Source organism: Paralichthys olivaceus, chromosome 18 (genome assembly GCF_024713975.1).
Source record: "Paralichthys olivaceus isolate ysfri-2021 chromosome 18, ASM2471397v2, whole genome shotgun sequence".
NCBI classification, from domain to species: Eukaryota; Metazoa; Chordata; class Actinopteri; order Pleuronectiformes; family Paralichthyidae; genus Paralichthys; species Paralichthys olivaceus.
Genome location: NC_091110.1, coordinates 4618565 through 4635933, shown reverse-complemented (window position 1 = coordinate 4635933; position 17369 = coordinate 4618565). Strand labels below are relative to the sequence as shown.

Below are 17369 nucleotides of genomic sequence, written 5' to 3'. Positions count from 1 at the left end.
AGGGCTCATTCTAGGGTAAAGGAAACAACAATTCGTCCAATATAAGTGATTACACACTATCAAAATCATCACTGGGATTATTTTATATTCAGTTTCTGCCAGTGAATCCCTTTCACCTAAATCCGACTCACTGGATCTTTAATCCAAAGTACTTATAAAGTGTGATGATTGTACTAGTATATTTTTGTGCTGTATTTTGTAATTCAATAATTTAAAATGTGAAGACTGATGTCTGAAACTAAAACTATTTAAAAAAGTATGTAAGATATAAAACAGTACAGCGGGTAGAACATGAAATGGTAACATAAAGGGCTTTTTTTGTTTCTTAATTTTGTTTTTATTCCACACTTTTACTAGCCATTTTATAATTTTATTTTTCTATTTATTCATTCATCTCTTTTTCTAAATCTCCACTTAACTGCGTGCATTTCTCTAATTGTTCATTTTCATTGCTTGCTGTGTTTTATGTCTCACTATGACCTTTGGACGGCACTCACCTGTATTCAAGCTACTGTATCAATAAAGTTTGATTGATACAGTAAAGTAATACGTAAAATACGTAAAACTTTCTGTCCTTCCTCTTCCCCCTCGACAAAACCCGTAATAACGTTGTTACCCTGGCAACACAGCGGCTCGGAGGATTCCAGACATAGATCTACGCAGTGTAAACCCGCGGCCCCAGCAGACGTCGCCGCGCTGCCTCTTCTGTCTGCTGCGGATCTACGAGCCGTGTGATGCCGAGGCCCTGTCATGTGACACCCGCTTGTCCAGCTCACACTTCCGCTGCTGCGTGAGAAGAAGAAAAGTTGGCTGGAATCCGGGAGAAGTTTGCTGCCGCTCGGTCCGACGCCACGAACGTTCCCTCGCGTTTATGAAGAGTCCGCCGCCGCGTAGAGGAGCAGAAGGACGGTGACTAATCCAACATGTCGACGAGCGCCTTGTACAACGACCAGGGAGGAGCGGAGGCTGCGGTGGAAGCGGGGCAGGAGAGCACCCCGACCTCCTCCGGCTCCGGTGCTGCCTTCGGACTGTTCAGCACCGACTTCAAAAAGTAAGACTGCCCGACGCGTCCCTCCGCCCGGACTCGGACACGGTTCACCTGCGGTAAAGCGGCACCGCTGCAGGCCACTCTGTGGAGCTAACGCCGCGGTGCAGCATCAGTCAGACGCCGTGCAGCGGGGGCCATTTGTCGGTTAGCTCTTTGCCATGGAGCACCTGAATATCCAACTGTCGTATTATCAAGAATGAAATAGTTTAGAAGACATGTCTGGGTTCGATCACACACCTGCTGTGCTGTTCTATCTAATCTATGTATATCAGCGTCTGTATAAAGCCGCTATTCACTAAGGAGAGCAGTCACAGCCCTTTAATATGTTTGTTTTCAGCCCCCCCCCCCCCCCTCCTGTAAGTTACATGGCAGCTTCATTCATTCCCAACTCATTCAGCAACATAACCAGTACCCCAGAGAATTACTTCAATAATATTATAAATAAACTGCAACTTCCTGAATGAGAGTATTTACTACTTTCCAACTTGCTCTGTAGTAAACTCAGCATTGTTAGGTATTTATACTGTAGATCAGACAATTTAAGAACTTACTTTGCTGACTTAGGCTTCAGTGAATTATGGGGGAGGTTCGATAAATGACTGTATGTTGCAACCTTATCCTGTGATGGAGAAATACTACCATGTCCGAGTTGTCCCTGTCTGATGGTTGCTTTGCATCTTTACAACCAATGGCTTTGGGTTTAATCTGCAGCTGACTGCTGTGCAGAGTTGGTTAATCCGTGCAGGTTTGAGTCCTTATTTTCTCAGTTCAGTAGTATTTCTTTTCCTCCGGCCATTGTCACTGGCGGACCCAAAGTGAATCAGGAGAACAGATTATGTGAGCTGTGTAATTTTATGTCAAGTGAGGAAAATGATTGTAGAGGTTTTTGTACACTGGTCATTTTATGTAGACTAATTTCCCATAAAATGGATTGACAGAATGGAATTTAAATGTGCAACAAGTGTTAACAAGATATATTGGATATCAACCTTATTTCATTTGTCATTATGATATCTGTATTTATCAGCGTGAAAGGACGCAGAGCTAGGCTCAAAGGAGAGCCATAGTAGATTCAGCTTAAGTTTGATTTGCTGAGTTACAAACAATCAAGGTCTCATATCAGAGTGTGAAGTTGACTTTTTTGTAATGTCGTACTATAAAATGGCATCAGTAAAGGTCTCAAGTCCTCTTTAAAGGGATAGCTCACCCAAAAATGAAAATTCACACATCATCTGCTCACCACTATGCCGATGGAGTGGTGGGTGAAGTGTTGAATTCACGCTCGCGTTGACACACTGCACACAAGCTGTTTCCCAAGGGGGCCTGAGACGAGATCAGGGAGAACTCGCAATAAATACCTGTAGCATCGCTATTTCCGGTGGCATCGCTACATAGCTGCACTTACTGCAGCGAGTTCTTTCTGAGCCCTCAAGTGCCCCTTGGGCGAGATCATAGAGGCACGAGCTTGTGTGGTGCATGCACGGTAGCGTGAGCGCGGCTCTGGGCTGAGGATAACAGCAGACATTTAGGCTAAAAACATGGTGTGAGAAGCTGTTTCGAGTTGATGTTCACCCAGACTCCAAAGTGTGGAATCAAACACTTCACCCACCCCTACTAGTAGATAATGAGTGAATTTTCATTTTTTGGGGAACTATCCCTTTAACCTGCATACTGTTCTCATTACTCTTTAGTATTGAAAGCAGACAAAAGGTGTGCAAGCTGGTGGAGAATGAAGTCATTGAGCAGATGCTGCACAGCCCAAATATGTACAGTATGTGTACTTTTATTAACCAGTGAGCTTCTTCCACTTCTGAAGTTAGTGACGGCCTTTCTTTAGAAGCAGAGTTTTTGAAAATCCATGTACTGTAAGCAAGAGTGTGTTTGATGGCAGACGTACTAGGTTTATAGTTACTACATGAAATTATGTTTGCAGATTAATTCTGATTCCTCAGGGCCTCTCTGACAACCTGTGACAAAACTGGCTATTAAGTAATTCACATATAAGTTCTCAGTAGTAAAATCCAATCACCTGTAAAATATAATCATATAAAAATTTATACAAAAGTAGGGATTCATAAAGATGGGCTGTAAAAATTAAGTTACACCAATGATTATTATCATTATACATTTGTTTTTTAAATAAATATTTGTTTTAGGCCATAAAACACAACATTATCTAAAATGATCCGTCCCAGTTTCATTTTTATGTCTTGTTTTGTCTGATGTACAGTCCAAACCCCCCAAATATTGATTATACAATCAAATAAAAGCAGGTAACCTTCATGTTTAAGAGACTGAAAACTTGATTCCTTGAAAATCACATAGGTATCATTAATTCAAATAATGTGCAGATTGCTGTATTATTTTTCAGTCTTCATTGTTGCAGGTCTGAACTGAAAACATATTTAAGTTAAAAGTAATGCTTAAAGGTACAGTGTGTAGAATTTGGTGACATCTAGTGATGAAGTTGCATGTTGCAGCTGAACACCCCTCACCTCACCCTCTCCTTCCAAACATGAAAAAGAACCTGTGGCAGCTTCAGTTGTCATAAAAACTCAAAACGGTGTTTAGTTTGTCCAGTCTGGACTAATGTAAAAACATGGCAGCCTCCGTAGAGAGGACCCCCTCGATGTAAATATAGTATTTAAATATTAAGGGCCCATTCTAGGGTAAAGAAAACTACAAGTCATACAATTTTGATGAATCACACAAGTGAAAACATCATGAGGATTATTTTATATTCAATTTCTGCCAATAGATCCCTTTCACCTAAATCTTACACACTAAGTGTGGATATATAGGACATAAAAAGTTTATTTGCTTTTGTATAGTCAGAGTTTTAGCGCTAGAATTTGTTGATCATTTTGTTTTTGTTAAAACATTTGGGCGTAACTCATATTGGTTACTGATTGTGAGTTATGTGTGTGTCAAGGGTTCTCTGTGTTTCCAGGTGAAGCAGCCAGGGAGAAAAAAAAAAAGTTCTTTCATAACTATTTTAATAATATTGACGTTTCAGATTTTAATATTACAAATCTCAAACTGGACTGTCAGCATGTTTTGGGCACGTGGTTTGTGTTTCATCTGAGAAACCAGACACTAGAGGGCAGCCAATCATCAGTGTAACAACAGCGTCCTTTGTATTGTGTAATTTGTTGTAAAATCAGTGGTTACGCATTGCTGCATTGGTTTCATGCTCTTCTTTGTGGGAGTGAAGCTACACACCACACCAAATCTTCAGGTGTATACACCTCATAAGATGCTCAGTCTCATTCCAACAAGAATTGCATGTGGTGTGTTATTAAATTCTCCTGGCAAACATTTGTGTTGGGTTGCCCTGCAGCTTCTCATTTTCTTTTTGAGCAAGCTTTTAGTTGCCTTTAAATTTAAGATTGAGTTTTGCTATATAGATGACTTTCATTTGCTGTAGTGTCAAATGTTGCTTAGCATGCTGAAGTGAATCTTTAAGCTGTCTCACATGACTACCCACTCAGGCAATGCTGGGTCATATGTTTGCTTACCTCAAGGCCAAGCTATTCGATCAGGAAGAGAATACCAGGAACATGAACAATGCTTCTGTTTTATTTCTGTCTGTCTGACACAATTCACAATACCCACGCTTATGCATCCTAAAACAAGTATCTCCCATTAGTCAGCAGCACGTATATATTAGATACATGTTAATTTAAGTTAGCCCCAGCTTGTTTGAGTAGTCAATATACAGAGACTGTTCTGCTGCATTTAAATCAAGTTGTGGCTGAATGTTTCTGACATGTGAAGTCACGGCAGCATTCCTGTAATGCTCTCTCGTCTTAAAGGCCTAGTCTTTGTGACTAGATGTTTCTTTAACTTTCATTTCTAACAGAGGCAATATCAATAGTGAGGTTTTATATGGCATTTAGAAAGCAGTTATATTTCAACCTAGGAGGATTGCAAAAGCCTGAATGAAGAGTTACTGAGTAACTTGACAAGAATTATTTTGCTTTCAAGGTTTGCACTTCTGATTCCATTATCCAGAGGTTGTGTTATGTGTGTGTGGGGAGTGTTTGACACTTTGATTGAAACACTGAAGACCGACTTGATAGATTATCATTCCCTCACTGCCTATTGTTGTGTTACTTTTCAGGCTCTTGGTAGCAGTTAAAACAAATGACATGGATTTGATTCTATAATAGTTTACTTTGCCAGTGTTGCTCACATAATAACAAAAAAAGGTTTTCACTTTAGAATATTCAGAATGAATCTTTTCTGTTATTCTAAAATGACCTTTTTTTAATCATACATGTAACTTTAAAGATATTTCCATTTGCTTTTTATTGTGTTGAAGTTTATTATCCCCCTTTGCAATAGCACAATCCATTAAAAGTCTTTTTTACTGAATGTACATAATTCAATCTAGAATATTTTCTGACTCTGCTCACCATTACTCCAGACTCTGTTACTTTCTGTGCAAACTCTCTCTTCGGCAAACTGTTAGATGGGTGTGTCTTGGCATCTTCTATAAAACCAGAGCTGGACAGGCTGCATTTCTTTTTTCCACTGTGATCTAAGATCGTTTTTATAACCACACAAATATACAGTTTTTGCCACAGTATTCTTATTCCTCAACTATTTTTGGCTACATTAATTGGAAATGTGATCATTCTGAACCCGTGCCTTTAGGCACTGTAAGTGCCAATGTTAGTATTTGTTCTCTTCAAGAATGAACATTCAATCACATGTTTTGCATAACTTGTTCTTAGTTCTCAAACTTTTGAACAAATGTAATTCACTGTCCCCTGAGGTAGTGATACGAGTAAAACCTCTACAGCAGCTGCTAAATACACCGTGTGTTTAGATTATTTTTGTCAGTTGCAGAGACCTAGTAATTTAGGACAGGCAGCCAAACTGAGTGAGGGGATTTCTTTCCATTTCAGGGTAATACTAGTGTAAATTGAGGCATATAGCTCTGGATTTTCTTACATTTATTTAGGAGAAATTCAACTGAATTCCTTCATTCATTCCTTGTTTAGTGAAAGGAGAAATGCAGTCCAGTGTTCAGCCCTTATTGGTTTTCTGCAGCCTTGATGTAGTCCTTTTACTCTGCTAGAGAAGGACACATCTCTACTCTTAAAACAATTTGACTCCCAATTTGTCATGTAAGAATTTAAATGTAGGCTTCGAATTGGTTATTGTTTTTTTTTATTACCTAAACCACCCCCTCTTCCCTCTGGCTTTTGTATTGTTTCTTGGCAGTGATCTGGGAATGACTAAAATCAAGTATAATACAGCTTTGGAGCTGGGTCTTGTTTACTAACGCTTCTAAAATTTAGCTGTATTGGCTGTTACAAAATACAGTGATATGATGGAGCCTGAGTGCTGCTGGCTAATTTACTTACTGCCACACGGAGGCACTAATCTCTGTCCTCTGTACCACTCCTGACTTAAAGAGTTTGATTTATATCCTGTATGTGTTAATAGACAGATTTCGGTGGATAAACTAAAATGCAGTAATAAATATCGGACTTCTTACAGTGAAATACAGAGCTGTCGTCATGAGGAAACATGACCATGCGTGAGTTTTGTCCTCTCATGTAACAATTGCATTAAATTAGATGGATGCACATGTGGTCTATTTATGACAGATATTAATTAAGAAACTGCCAAAGGTAAATGTTTATAATGGTATAATCAGTCTCAGCAGTGATGTAGACAGGATTTATGAAGTGAATGACTGGCTCGGCGAGATGCTAGTGGCTGTTGGATATGTTCAGGTGTTAGATGTGGCTAATTACCTCCGCAAAGAAGGTTATGTTTTCATTGCTGTTAATCGGTCTGTGAGTAGGATTCTGCAAAATCTGCTCCACTGATCCGATTGAAACTTGGTGGAACGGTGGGGTATAGGCCAAGAAAAAAATCCATAACATTTTGGAGTGGATTGAATTAAGTAGGTGGATCCAACAATACCTGAAAGCCTTGAGATTTATGATAAACGTTTTCAGTAGTTAGTCAACTTTGAACAATGCCATTCTGTGTTACTCACTGTATTTTGGAAATCAGTTTTATGCCAACAATTGTTTGACCCATGGATCAGCATGTTAAAGTGACTGGGGTCATTACTTGGCCTGGCTCTCAGATCAGTTATTTCCTCCTACAGAAAAGAAAGCGTAAAAGGCACGTTCCCTTCCAAACTCCCTCTGTACTGTTCACATGTTCAGGGTAATTTCCTGGCATTCACCTCGGTGCTGTTATCTTTGATGTAAGCCTGTCCTGTTGGCCCTCTTGGCCAAACTTGGAGTGTATGCGCCCTTAGTGGTGTTAAGCTAAAGTGGATTACACCACAGTGGAGGTGATGAAAAGTAGCTCCATGTTTACCCACCAGTGTAGATAAGGCCCTCCTTTTTTCCCCTAGAGGGAAGTGACCACAATCTCACACACACAGTCGGTCACACAAAGCCAGAGGGCCAGGGGTAAATGAACATATATATATGAAGACAGGAGTAACAGGTTAATATGACGGGACTGCAGCTGAATGATGGTTAGTTCCAGAAGGACTATGGACCTCAGCAGAAGGAGAGAGGTCTTACCCCTGAGAGAAGACACTACCCTCAAGAGTGAGGATGACTTGCCATTGGTGAGCTGTCGGGGCATCTTGTGACTCTCTCTGCCCATGAGAAGAGGAAGGGTGTAGTGAATGACAGGCACAAAGCCAGAGCTCTCTGTGCTGCTTTTCCAAAGTTCCCAGCTTTGACAGTTCTGAAACAACGAGAAGAGAAGACAACTAAATAAATAAAGCCAAGAGAACAGGGCATACAGCCTGAGGGGAAAGTAATTACCACAGCTCTGTTTTCACTCTGGAGTTGCTGGATTTACACTGAGTTGGGTTTGTGGACTCTAGTTTTTTTTTTTTTTTGTCTAGCCTCGAAGGAGTTACTGGTTGTTGGAAGTGTGTTTGGGCTGCTGTGGAGGAAAGCTGGTATGGATGTGGGATTCTCTTTGCGATCGGAGGCAGTGGGAGCTATGCGGACTGCGATGGTGTCTGCTGAGAACTTGCAGCTCAGTCTGAAGACTGAGCTGAGTCAGGAAGAACAAGCTCTTACACTCAGCAGCAAGAGCCCTAAGGAGACACATAAAGACGGGTACTGTAGTAAGACCACACACACTGCTACTCACCAACTCTGGAGACGATAGTAAACTGTGCATGTTTTTTAGGTCAGGTTATTGTTTCCCCATGATGTTGGCCTCCTGGATATTCAAGTCAGTAAAAGAAAACTTTTGAAAACAGGGAATCCATGTCCGCTTCGTGACTAAATAAGAAAAAATCCATTGAAATGCTTCTAAATATTTAGCATTCTGTTTTTGTTAAACTTTACATATGAATGCAAATTTAGTTTTCATATTCTTATTGTAGATATATCAGTATTGGTCTGTATGCTAGTCTTTATAGGCTAAAAATGCCCAAAAAATATTTTATTGTGGCATTTATCAAACAGTGCATAGTTTTTTTTTGACCATGTGGCATTGACAAGTTGATTTTTCAACTATGAAATATACTGAACATTGTGTACTTAAGTTACAGTCAGTTGTTCATATCAAGATTTGTATTATGTGCAATGCTAAGAAAGTTTCTGTTGGCTAACACGTTGCTGTTAAACAAAAAAGATCCAATATTGGTTCAACTATTTAGATTATTTAACTTCAATAAATATTATTGAAGAATACAACACATTTAATATTTAAAATGATGGCACATAGTATAGCCTTTTAACTTTACCATATCTCCCTGCAAGGTGAATATATTTTCAATTATCAGATTTAGGATGAACTCTGTGACAAAATGAGAGTTAGAAAGTGCCTGTTAAGTACAAAGCCTAATTGGAAATTCACTCTTATTTGACCTGCACCTGCAAAATAAAAGTTTGACACCGATTCAAATTTGACCAAGATGGAAGGGCAGAGAATCTCACAAGTGATCATGAATGTCTGTACCACATTTCCTTGCAATCCATATATTTATTTGTTGAGCTATTTCACTTTTGGAAACAAAGTGGTGGCCCAACAGAAGGAGGTAGACGATCATTGGTGCATTGGAATTTCTGTCCTGCATTTTGTTTTCCGTCTCGACATCACATATCGTTATGTGAAGCCTCTGTATACGGGAACAAACAACCTGCTGTGTAGCTCTACAATGACATTGCGTGTAAGCGTTAGCATCAGCCAAGGAACATGGATGGTCATCATGTGAGTGCGTAGCAATTCCAGCAGAGATAGTCGTGATGTAGCTTTTATGCTGCTGATAGCATTCTTCCTGTTTGGTTTGCTGCTTTTTCAGTGACCCCATGGAGCCAGTGTGACTCTTGCCTGTGTGCCCTGTAATCTGCGAAGCTTACACAGATGTTGTAGTCATGGAGATTTCACAGTACCTTTGGTCAAGCTCTAAATTCTGAAAAAGATTAGTCAAGTCACCTCAGCAGGCCGTACCTTTACTAATGTTGACCATAGTAAGACCAACAGTATTTTCTGTCCTCAGGAATGAAGACCTCAAAGAGATGTTGGAAAGCAACAAGGAGTCGCTCAAACTTGAGGCCATGAAAAGGATCGTTGGGGTGAGTGTATCACACTATAAACACTGTGTGTGTGTGTGTGTCCTCTCTCAGCTGTTGAGTTTTAATAACACTAATAAGATTAGTGGATAAAATACTGCTTGATTTATTTGCAGCTGATTGCCAAAGGGAAAAATGCATCGGAGCTGTTTCCTGCTGTTGTGAAGAACGTCGCGAGTAAGAACATAGAGGTATGACACATCACACACATCACGGGTAAACCTCATCGCTCCTATTACCACAGTGGATTGTTATGATTCACTGAGTTCTTGTCCTGAACAGCACGTGGGCTCTGTGATGTAAAAGAGGGAATTTCCTCACACAGAACAATAGGCTCATGTGGACCAAATTAATTATTATAAAAAATATTTTTACTGTAGTACTAATGATCATTATCTTAATAATAATACATTTTATTTCACGGCACCTTTCTATACACCCAAGGACACCTGACAATATATATTATAAATAAACACAATAATTATTCTAGTAAAACCAAATGTTAAAATTGGATTGGGAGACACAAACATCTAATAACACGCACACTCCTATTGGTTTTACTCTAGGCCAATTTAATGAATTCTAACTGATATATTACAAAAAAAAATGAAAAGGACTAAAATACTTAAAACAAATGAATAAATAAATAAGAATATTTGTGGTACAGTCTAAAATTGTGTGTTTTCATGCTAACAAGTTGGTGAAATCAAGGCTCCATCTTCTGTTTTACCTAAAACAGAGAGCAGAATTAGACATATTATTTAGATAAACTACAATGTCACTCAGTAGAGTGCAACCCCCCCCCCCCCACCAAAACCAAACAGTCCCTTTGAATTCGATCATGCTGCATCAGATTTCACACACTCATAACTGATTTATTTCATCAACATCCATGAACTATTCTTTGAGAAAACAAGGACAATGTTAAAAAACACACATCTCACAATGTTGAAGAAAGGAATAACAAATTCTCAGAACTGTCGCCTGATCCGTGATTTTCCCCGCAATTGAATTGGGTTCTTTCTCGACCAATACCTCCTCCTTCCACTAAGTTTTGTGGTTATCCGTCCAGTAGTTTTTGCATAGCCCTTCTAATTCACAGATGAACAAACAAACGAACAGGGGGGAAAGCTTGACCTCCTTGGATGAGGTAATTATTTAAATGTTGTGCAGCTTTTCCTGAGAGCAATAACTCAGTTTGTAATACTTCTGACCTCTCTAGAGGTCTGTGATGAATATATTTTCCTTTATAAAAATATACAATAAACACAATATTTTGGAAATCACAGTGTTACAACAAATGCTGAATAAATGTAAATGTAAACCTGACTAAATCATACAGACTGTGAGCCGGTATTCACAGACTACACAAATGAGTGACCGCAACGCTAAGCAATAGCTCAAGAGGGGTTCCAATGGACAGAGCCTGTGAATATTGATTAGCAACAGCAGAATAATCAGGTAGCGTGAGGGGCAGCATGTGAGCGCGGGGGCCCGAAGCCGGGCGCTGTGTGCAAGGCATGCAGCCGAAGCAACTCATGGCAGGGTAGGGGAGCAGGTGGGTGGATGTAATTGGCAGAAGAGAGCCCACACTCACGTCTCTCCTCTCCCACCTCTCACACACCAGCTGCCAAGGTAGTATGAGGTCCTGGACTATGTTTTCGCTCTCTCTGTTTCGTTTCCTAGCTCTCTCCTCAACTACTGCATATCTCAATAAAAATGGCCTCTTCCCTCGTTTCCCACCCACATCCTCCCACTCTCCTCGTCACTGTGAGCTGCCATCGATCCCCGCTAAATAGAAAACAGCCCAAGAGCATGCAGATTATTGACGATGCCGCAGGATTTAATAGCAGTGGCTTTTATTTTCCTTGATGATTGCTGCACTTTGTTTTAACACCACATATCGTACATGAGTGAATGTTTCCGTGCTCAGTCATACATGTGAATATTTTGAAAACATATTTAAGTTACAGGTTTTACGACTTGTAAATCCTTCAATCGTTTACTTAACGTTAAATAATTTAATCAGTTGAATAGTTTGTGGTCATAGAAACCAGATCCAGGAGGGCAGATGGGTTATGTCTGCTCTTATAGTGAGTAATGTCATTAATCCCAGCAGTAATGACCAAAATGATGATTGAGAACTGTGGTGCGCTGCTGCAGGTCAATACTCGCTGTTTTAGAAAGCCGGGTGCTGATTAGCAGATAAAGCTCTCGGTGATTGCGCCTAAGATGTGACCTTACCCCCGACCTCAACCTGAAATCAGTTCTCAAATTAAATTATACGAACGCTCTGAAAGTAAGTCATAATTTCTTTAAACCACTTTTCTTGCAGTTCCACAGCCTATAAATCCTTATAGACAGAAACCAGCTGTTTTTCTCCCTCGCTTTCTGAAGAGTTGATGTGAATCAGAAATGGAGCCACCTCTGGTCTCTGCTTAAACTTGTCAGAAAGCAGGACAAATATTATCTCAGGCTTTCCTGCGAGAAAAGCAGAAGTGTGGAAGTCAAAACACAAGACCGGGGGGGGCAAATAATTCAATGGCAATTTCGAGAAAGGAACAAAAATTCATTACCTTGCTCTCCGCCTGAAACAACACTGGATTGAGTCTGCAGCGAAAAAGACAGGAAAACTTTCTGTATCAACTTTTTTTCCACCACTCCTTCAAATAACAAACTCAAGTATCCCACCGACAAACCAAGCTAAATGAAGACTCCCTTTGTTGCTTAGTACATTATTGTTTATTTTATCCCTTTTATAGCCTAAGACTTTTATCTATTATTGGTGTTTAAAAAAAAAAAAAAAAAAAAGCAGCACATCCTTTCAAATAAATCTGCTTAAGTTTTAAAACACAGCTGGTTTTCTAGATTGCTTTCTCCATATGCTACAGCAATTCCCTGTTGCAGCTGGTTCAATTTATTGCTTTTTGATTTAATTGTCCTCTGCAGCTTAAGAAGCTCGTATACGTCTACCTGGTGAGGTACGCAGAGGAGCAGCAGGACCTGGCTTTACTTTCCATCAGCACGTTCCAGAGGGCCCTGAAGGTAACATGTCTGCTTCCTGACAGTCTTTCTCTCCTTTTATCTTTACTAACATGGTAAATAGGCTCTTTTAAGCCATTGGACATATATATATATATATTGTAATTTTATTTTGCTGATATAATGATCTGCCTCCTTGAGAATTAATTCAACTCTATGAATAATTAACCCAGGTACTGGCGCTTATGCATTATATTTATTCATTCATTCATCCTTATTCTACTCCGTCTCTTTTTGTCTTTCTCCTGCTTGCTTATCCAGTCAAGTAATCTCAGACTGGCTAAAAACAACATCATTTGGCCATGAACACAAATACGGTGTTTGCACATAGAGTTTGGAAATTCGTCATGTTAGAATTTTTTGCTGCGCTACATATTTGGAAAGACAACAAATTACTTCACGTAGGTCCTTCAGCTCGCCGGTTGCATCCAAATTCAAGCAAAAATCATTCTGAATAGGAAAAAAATAGCAGCAAGCTTTTCCATGCATTTTTTGCATGTGCCCCTGTGCATGCGTGTACCACATCCACCTGTATTAATATATATCGCCAGTCGAGGGTTGTTGGGCTGATGGCTACCGATGGAAACATTTGAGCATGTCTCCCAACCCTAATGTTGAGGTTTGACATTATTATTAAAATTTGGCTTATACTCTGATCAGCCACAACATTAAAACAGGTGTTAATGGCTGATGTATGTATCTGTGTATGTGTGAGCATCTTTAAATGTCATGACAGATGACATATTAATGTTCTTTTTTTCTAATCTGACATTAATGCTGTTGTCATAACATTATCTCCACTAGAAAATGTGTGTGTAACCTCGAAGTTGTGTGAAATGCTTCGGCTGCATTTAACATTATGAAAAACAAACATTGTTTCACAAACTGACACCTCATCTCCATCTCTCTGTGCCAGGACCCAAACCAGTTCATCCGGGCCAGTGCACTGAGGGTTTTGTCCAGTATCCGTGTCCCCATAATTGTCCCCATCATGATGCTCGCCATAAAGGAGGCTGCAGCCGACCTGTCCCCGTATGTCAGGAAGACTTCTGCCCATGCTATCCAGAAGCTCTACAGGTACAGATTCTAAGGACTGCAACACAATCTGCAGAAAACACTGGGGAAAGCCAATAACAGTGACTGCACCTCTGAACTACTTCTGGCTCTCTGTACCACTTCATTCCTGAGCATTGAAGTTTTACAGTTAATGTTGGGTAATGTTGACTTAAAGGGTTTTGCCTTGCTGTTATCAGCTGAGTCTCTCTGAAATCACTTTCTGCTTAGTATGATGTGTCCCTTTATTGCTGTGCACCATTTTATTTGACTGTCCACGTCTCAAGTGTCAAGTTCATGCTCTACAGTATATCGTGCTCGAGCTTGTTTCATTCAACCAACAATCTAAAAAACATAAGAGTCAGATATAACAAAGAAAATCATTAGGTAAATCATCAAGCTTCAAACAACAAATATATTTTTGTTGTTGAAAAAGGACTAAATTGGTTTGTTAGTGATCACTATAGGTTAACTGTGTAGTGTCTGTTAAGGGAGGTTGTAAACAAGGCATCCTTGGAGTGATTCCGTACACAACCTCGAGAACAAAATGAGGGAGAGGACAAAACATGCTCATAGATAAGTGATTGTATCTGTTGAAAGCACCAGGATGTATCTGTATTCTGAGCACACAGAGGGGACATGATTTAATTTGTAAGTCCATCAAGTTTTCATATTATGTGAATAATTGCCATTCCTCAGTCGACATATTTATTTCAAAGCTCTCTCTCTCTCTCTCTCTTTCTCTCTCTCGTCTTCAGCCTGGATCCAGACCAGAAGGAGCAGTTGATTGAAGTGATAGAGAAACTATTGAAAGATAAAAGCACGGTAAGTCCATGCTGAGCAGTAAGTGCAACATAGCACACGTCCCATGCTGGTGAATGCATACCACTGGAGGGCGCCCCAGTCAAGCGGTTTTCCTCTTAGCTGGCCATCCCACAGCTCATTCGGCAATGCCACGGTTTGTTAACACCCACTTAAACCCACACATCTTCAGATGCTCCTTGTTAAGTGTCCATTTGGAGGGAATTTTCGCACTGATGCTAGTGTCAGCTTAATTTTCTCAAAGGCTAACTTTTCCCCTCTTTTTCCACCAAAATGGGCCGTTAAAGAGTCGGATTCTCAAATTCTCTGTTTAGTCCAGTCGCAGACACGATGCAGGCAGCCCATCAGAAGTCAGCAGGCAGGGGCGTTCATTTTCGGAGGTCACAGCAAAAAACGAAGGGTGTTTAAATGCCAATTTCAAATATGTAGAATGCAGAGTGTGTCGCGCTTGTTTGTGCAAGTCACAGTTTGTTGTAGTTATGTATTCACAGCGTATACCTATCATTATACAAACAAAACAAAGCAGCTCAGGCCAAGGGGGGGATGGAAAGCCCACTACCAGATGCATAGCATATTTAGCCCCGGTCGCTAACGAAGACAGATGACTTCTCCCCGTTGGAGCCCACATTGTGAGTGCGGGGACGGAGAGAGAGGGCACTATCATCACACAGACGCACAAGCACTATCAGCTGGTGATGCATGGTGAAAAACCCAAACACAGTGGATACTCAATAGCTATGAAGCAATGCATTTTTAGGATATAAGGACCTTATGTTCCTCGACACTGGACAGACTTCCTGTCAGTTTGTTGCAAAACTATGGGAGGGTTATGGAGTTGATTTAGTGCGGTGAGGTTCTCCTGGTCTTCTTATTGTGCAGCTGAAAGGGAAAATGCAGCTTAATCTGGCACTCCACAGAATTCTCACATGAAGGTCAGTTTACTATTCATTAGGAGGATTACTGCTAAAATTGTTTATTTAATTTTTGCAGGAACCTTTTTCAAAAATGTACCAAGGATATCACTCGGCTGCTTCAATTTAGGCTTGGAGACAATCCATGTGTAATGGAAGGCTGTGCGTGTGTGTGAAGTTTGACAAGAGCTTTTACAACGCAAGGACAAAAAGATGCTATAGGGTGCATCATGGGAAACATAGGATGGTGTGTTTTTGGCACTGGACCAGTAAAGAAAAGAAGGATATCTCTTTGACTTTCTTTTTTTACTCCATCGTTTGCTGCATTCACTCTAATAACTCTGTTGTGTGATGATACTTTCTAGAGCCACCCAGTAAATGAATCGTTGAGAGATTGACATTCATGCACCAGTGGAATTATTTTCCAGTTATTAACTATATTTGCATGAATTGACATGTTGAGCAGATATTATTTATTTGCAAATTAAGCAACATTTTATTTTATTCTTAACTTTACCAACAATAAGATGGCTGCCTCCGTGTCACTTTCATGGTCCACGTGTTGTACGTGTTTGATTACTGGAATACTTAAATGAAATAAAACCGTCTTACCGATTTACTAAGATAATACAAATTGCTTGTGTTAAAAAAGACTTAACAAGGCTTCTGTAATGGTTAGCCATATCTTTTTATGGCAGATCTTTAGGTAAACGCAGTTTGTTAATGGCAGCTTTGCTCCATTTAATATCCACAATTTCATGTCCCTGGAACTTGTCTGCCCCAAAACACAGTGGTGATATTAATTGAACCTTTGCTTGTCCTGCTATAACATATCCACATAAAGGCTTGCATGCCCCCTTATATCATCTTTTTATGTTTAAGACAACCAGCTTTTCAAATATGTTTTATGCTTCTTTAGTGCAATGTTGCTGTAGTTGATATTAATCTATTAATTTAACCAAAAATCATTTGTGTAAAAGCTATTTAGCTGATGTCACTTTGGTGCCTGTTAAAGAAGGAAACATTTGGTTATTGTTCCAGGCTGTGGCGTTGTCCAGGCCTCCTGACATTTACCTTTACAGATGTGCCTGTTTGGTTAAATGGCTGTGACACACGGGAGCCTCCTTATAGGCAGGATGGTTTAAAGAGAAAATGGGAAGGCCTGATGACAGAGACAACATAGGAGTTTGTGCAGCTGTTTTACCGTGATGGATCTATTATCCAGCCATTACAAGATAAATGATCGATCCCTCCCATGCTTTCCCCCTTGTACCCTCTGCAAAATTGAAATGAGAACAGAAAGGAGGGGCAGCGGGGTGGAGGGGTACTATGATTAGGGGCTAGGTGAGACGCCCATTAATTTAAGAGTAAAAGGAGGGAGAGGGAAGAGTGCAGGAGAGGAGCGAGCACGGGGAGGATAGGCCGACCCCACACTGGGCCATCAATCAAAAAGGCGCGCGTTGTCTCTGGCGTGATGACCCAGCACTCTCTGCCTCTCTGGCACCCTAATTAGAATTCATAGCAAAATAGATGCAAGGAAACGGTTTGGGCCCCTCATAATTTTATAGGAAATTTATTGTTATTAGAAGAACCATTTGCTTAGTGTGATTTTTCCATTACCAGCTTGTCACGCAGCGTAGATAATATGGTCGAGGGTGGCAGAGGAGGGGGAGGAGGTGTATGAACTCCATAGATTGGGGTGTCAGTTTTGTTGATGGTGCATGTAGTTTACCTTGGAGCTGTGTCTAATGGGGGAAGTTGGGAGAGAATGCACAAAGGCTTGCAGCGGGATCCACATGCTCTGAAATGGTGCTGCCGGTAATAGCCTCAGAGACAGGAGAGAGGTCTACGGAGAACACTAGGCGAGAATGACGCCCTCATGCAAAAATGCACCAATTCACACTGAACGTACAT

General features: G+C 40.3%; 1 protein-coding gene across 3 annotated transcripts in view; it reads left to right on the top strand.

Annotated features, from left to right (window-relative positions):
* The first annotated feature begins 691 nt into the window (after positions 1–691).
* ap3b1a (adaptor related protein complex 3 subunit beta 1a) overlaps positions 692–17369 on the top strand; it is a 55475-nt gene continuing 38797 nt past the window's right edge. The window contains exons 1-6 of one of the 3 annotated variants that reach the window (XM_020082268.2): positions 692–1051; positions 9555–9630; positions 9744–9818; positions 12577–12672; positions 13586–13746; positions 14481–14547. In XM_020082268.2, the coding sequence (XP_019937827.2) occupies positions 924–1051; positions 9555–9630; positions 9744–9818; positions 12577–12672; positions 13586–13746; positions 14481–14547 (603 nt within the window). In that variant the 5' untranslated portion in view covers positions 692–923. Of the gene's footprint in view, positions 1052–7460; positions 8164–9554; positions 9631–9743; positions 9819–12576; positions 12673–13585; positions 13747–14480; positions 14548–17369 lie in introns of those variants that run through there. The other 2 variants (XM_069513379.1, XM_069513380.1) reach the window with 2 other exon arrangements.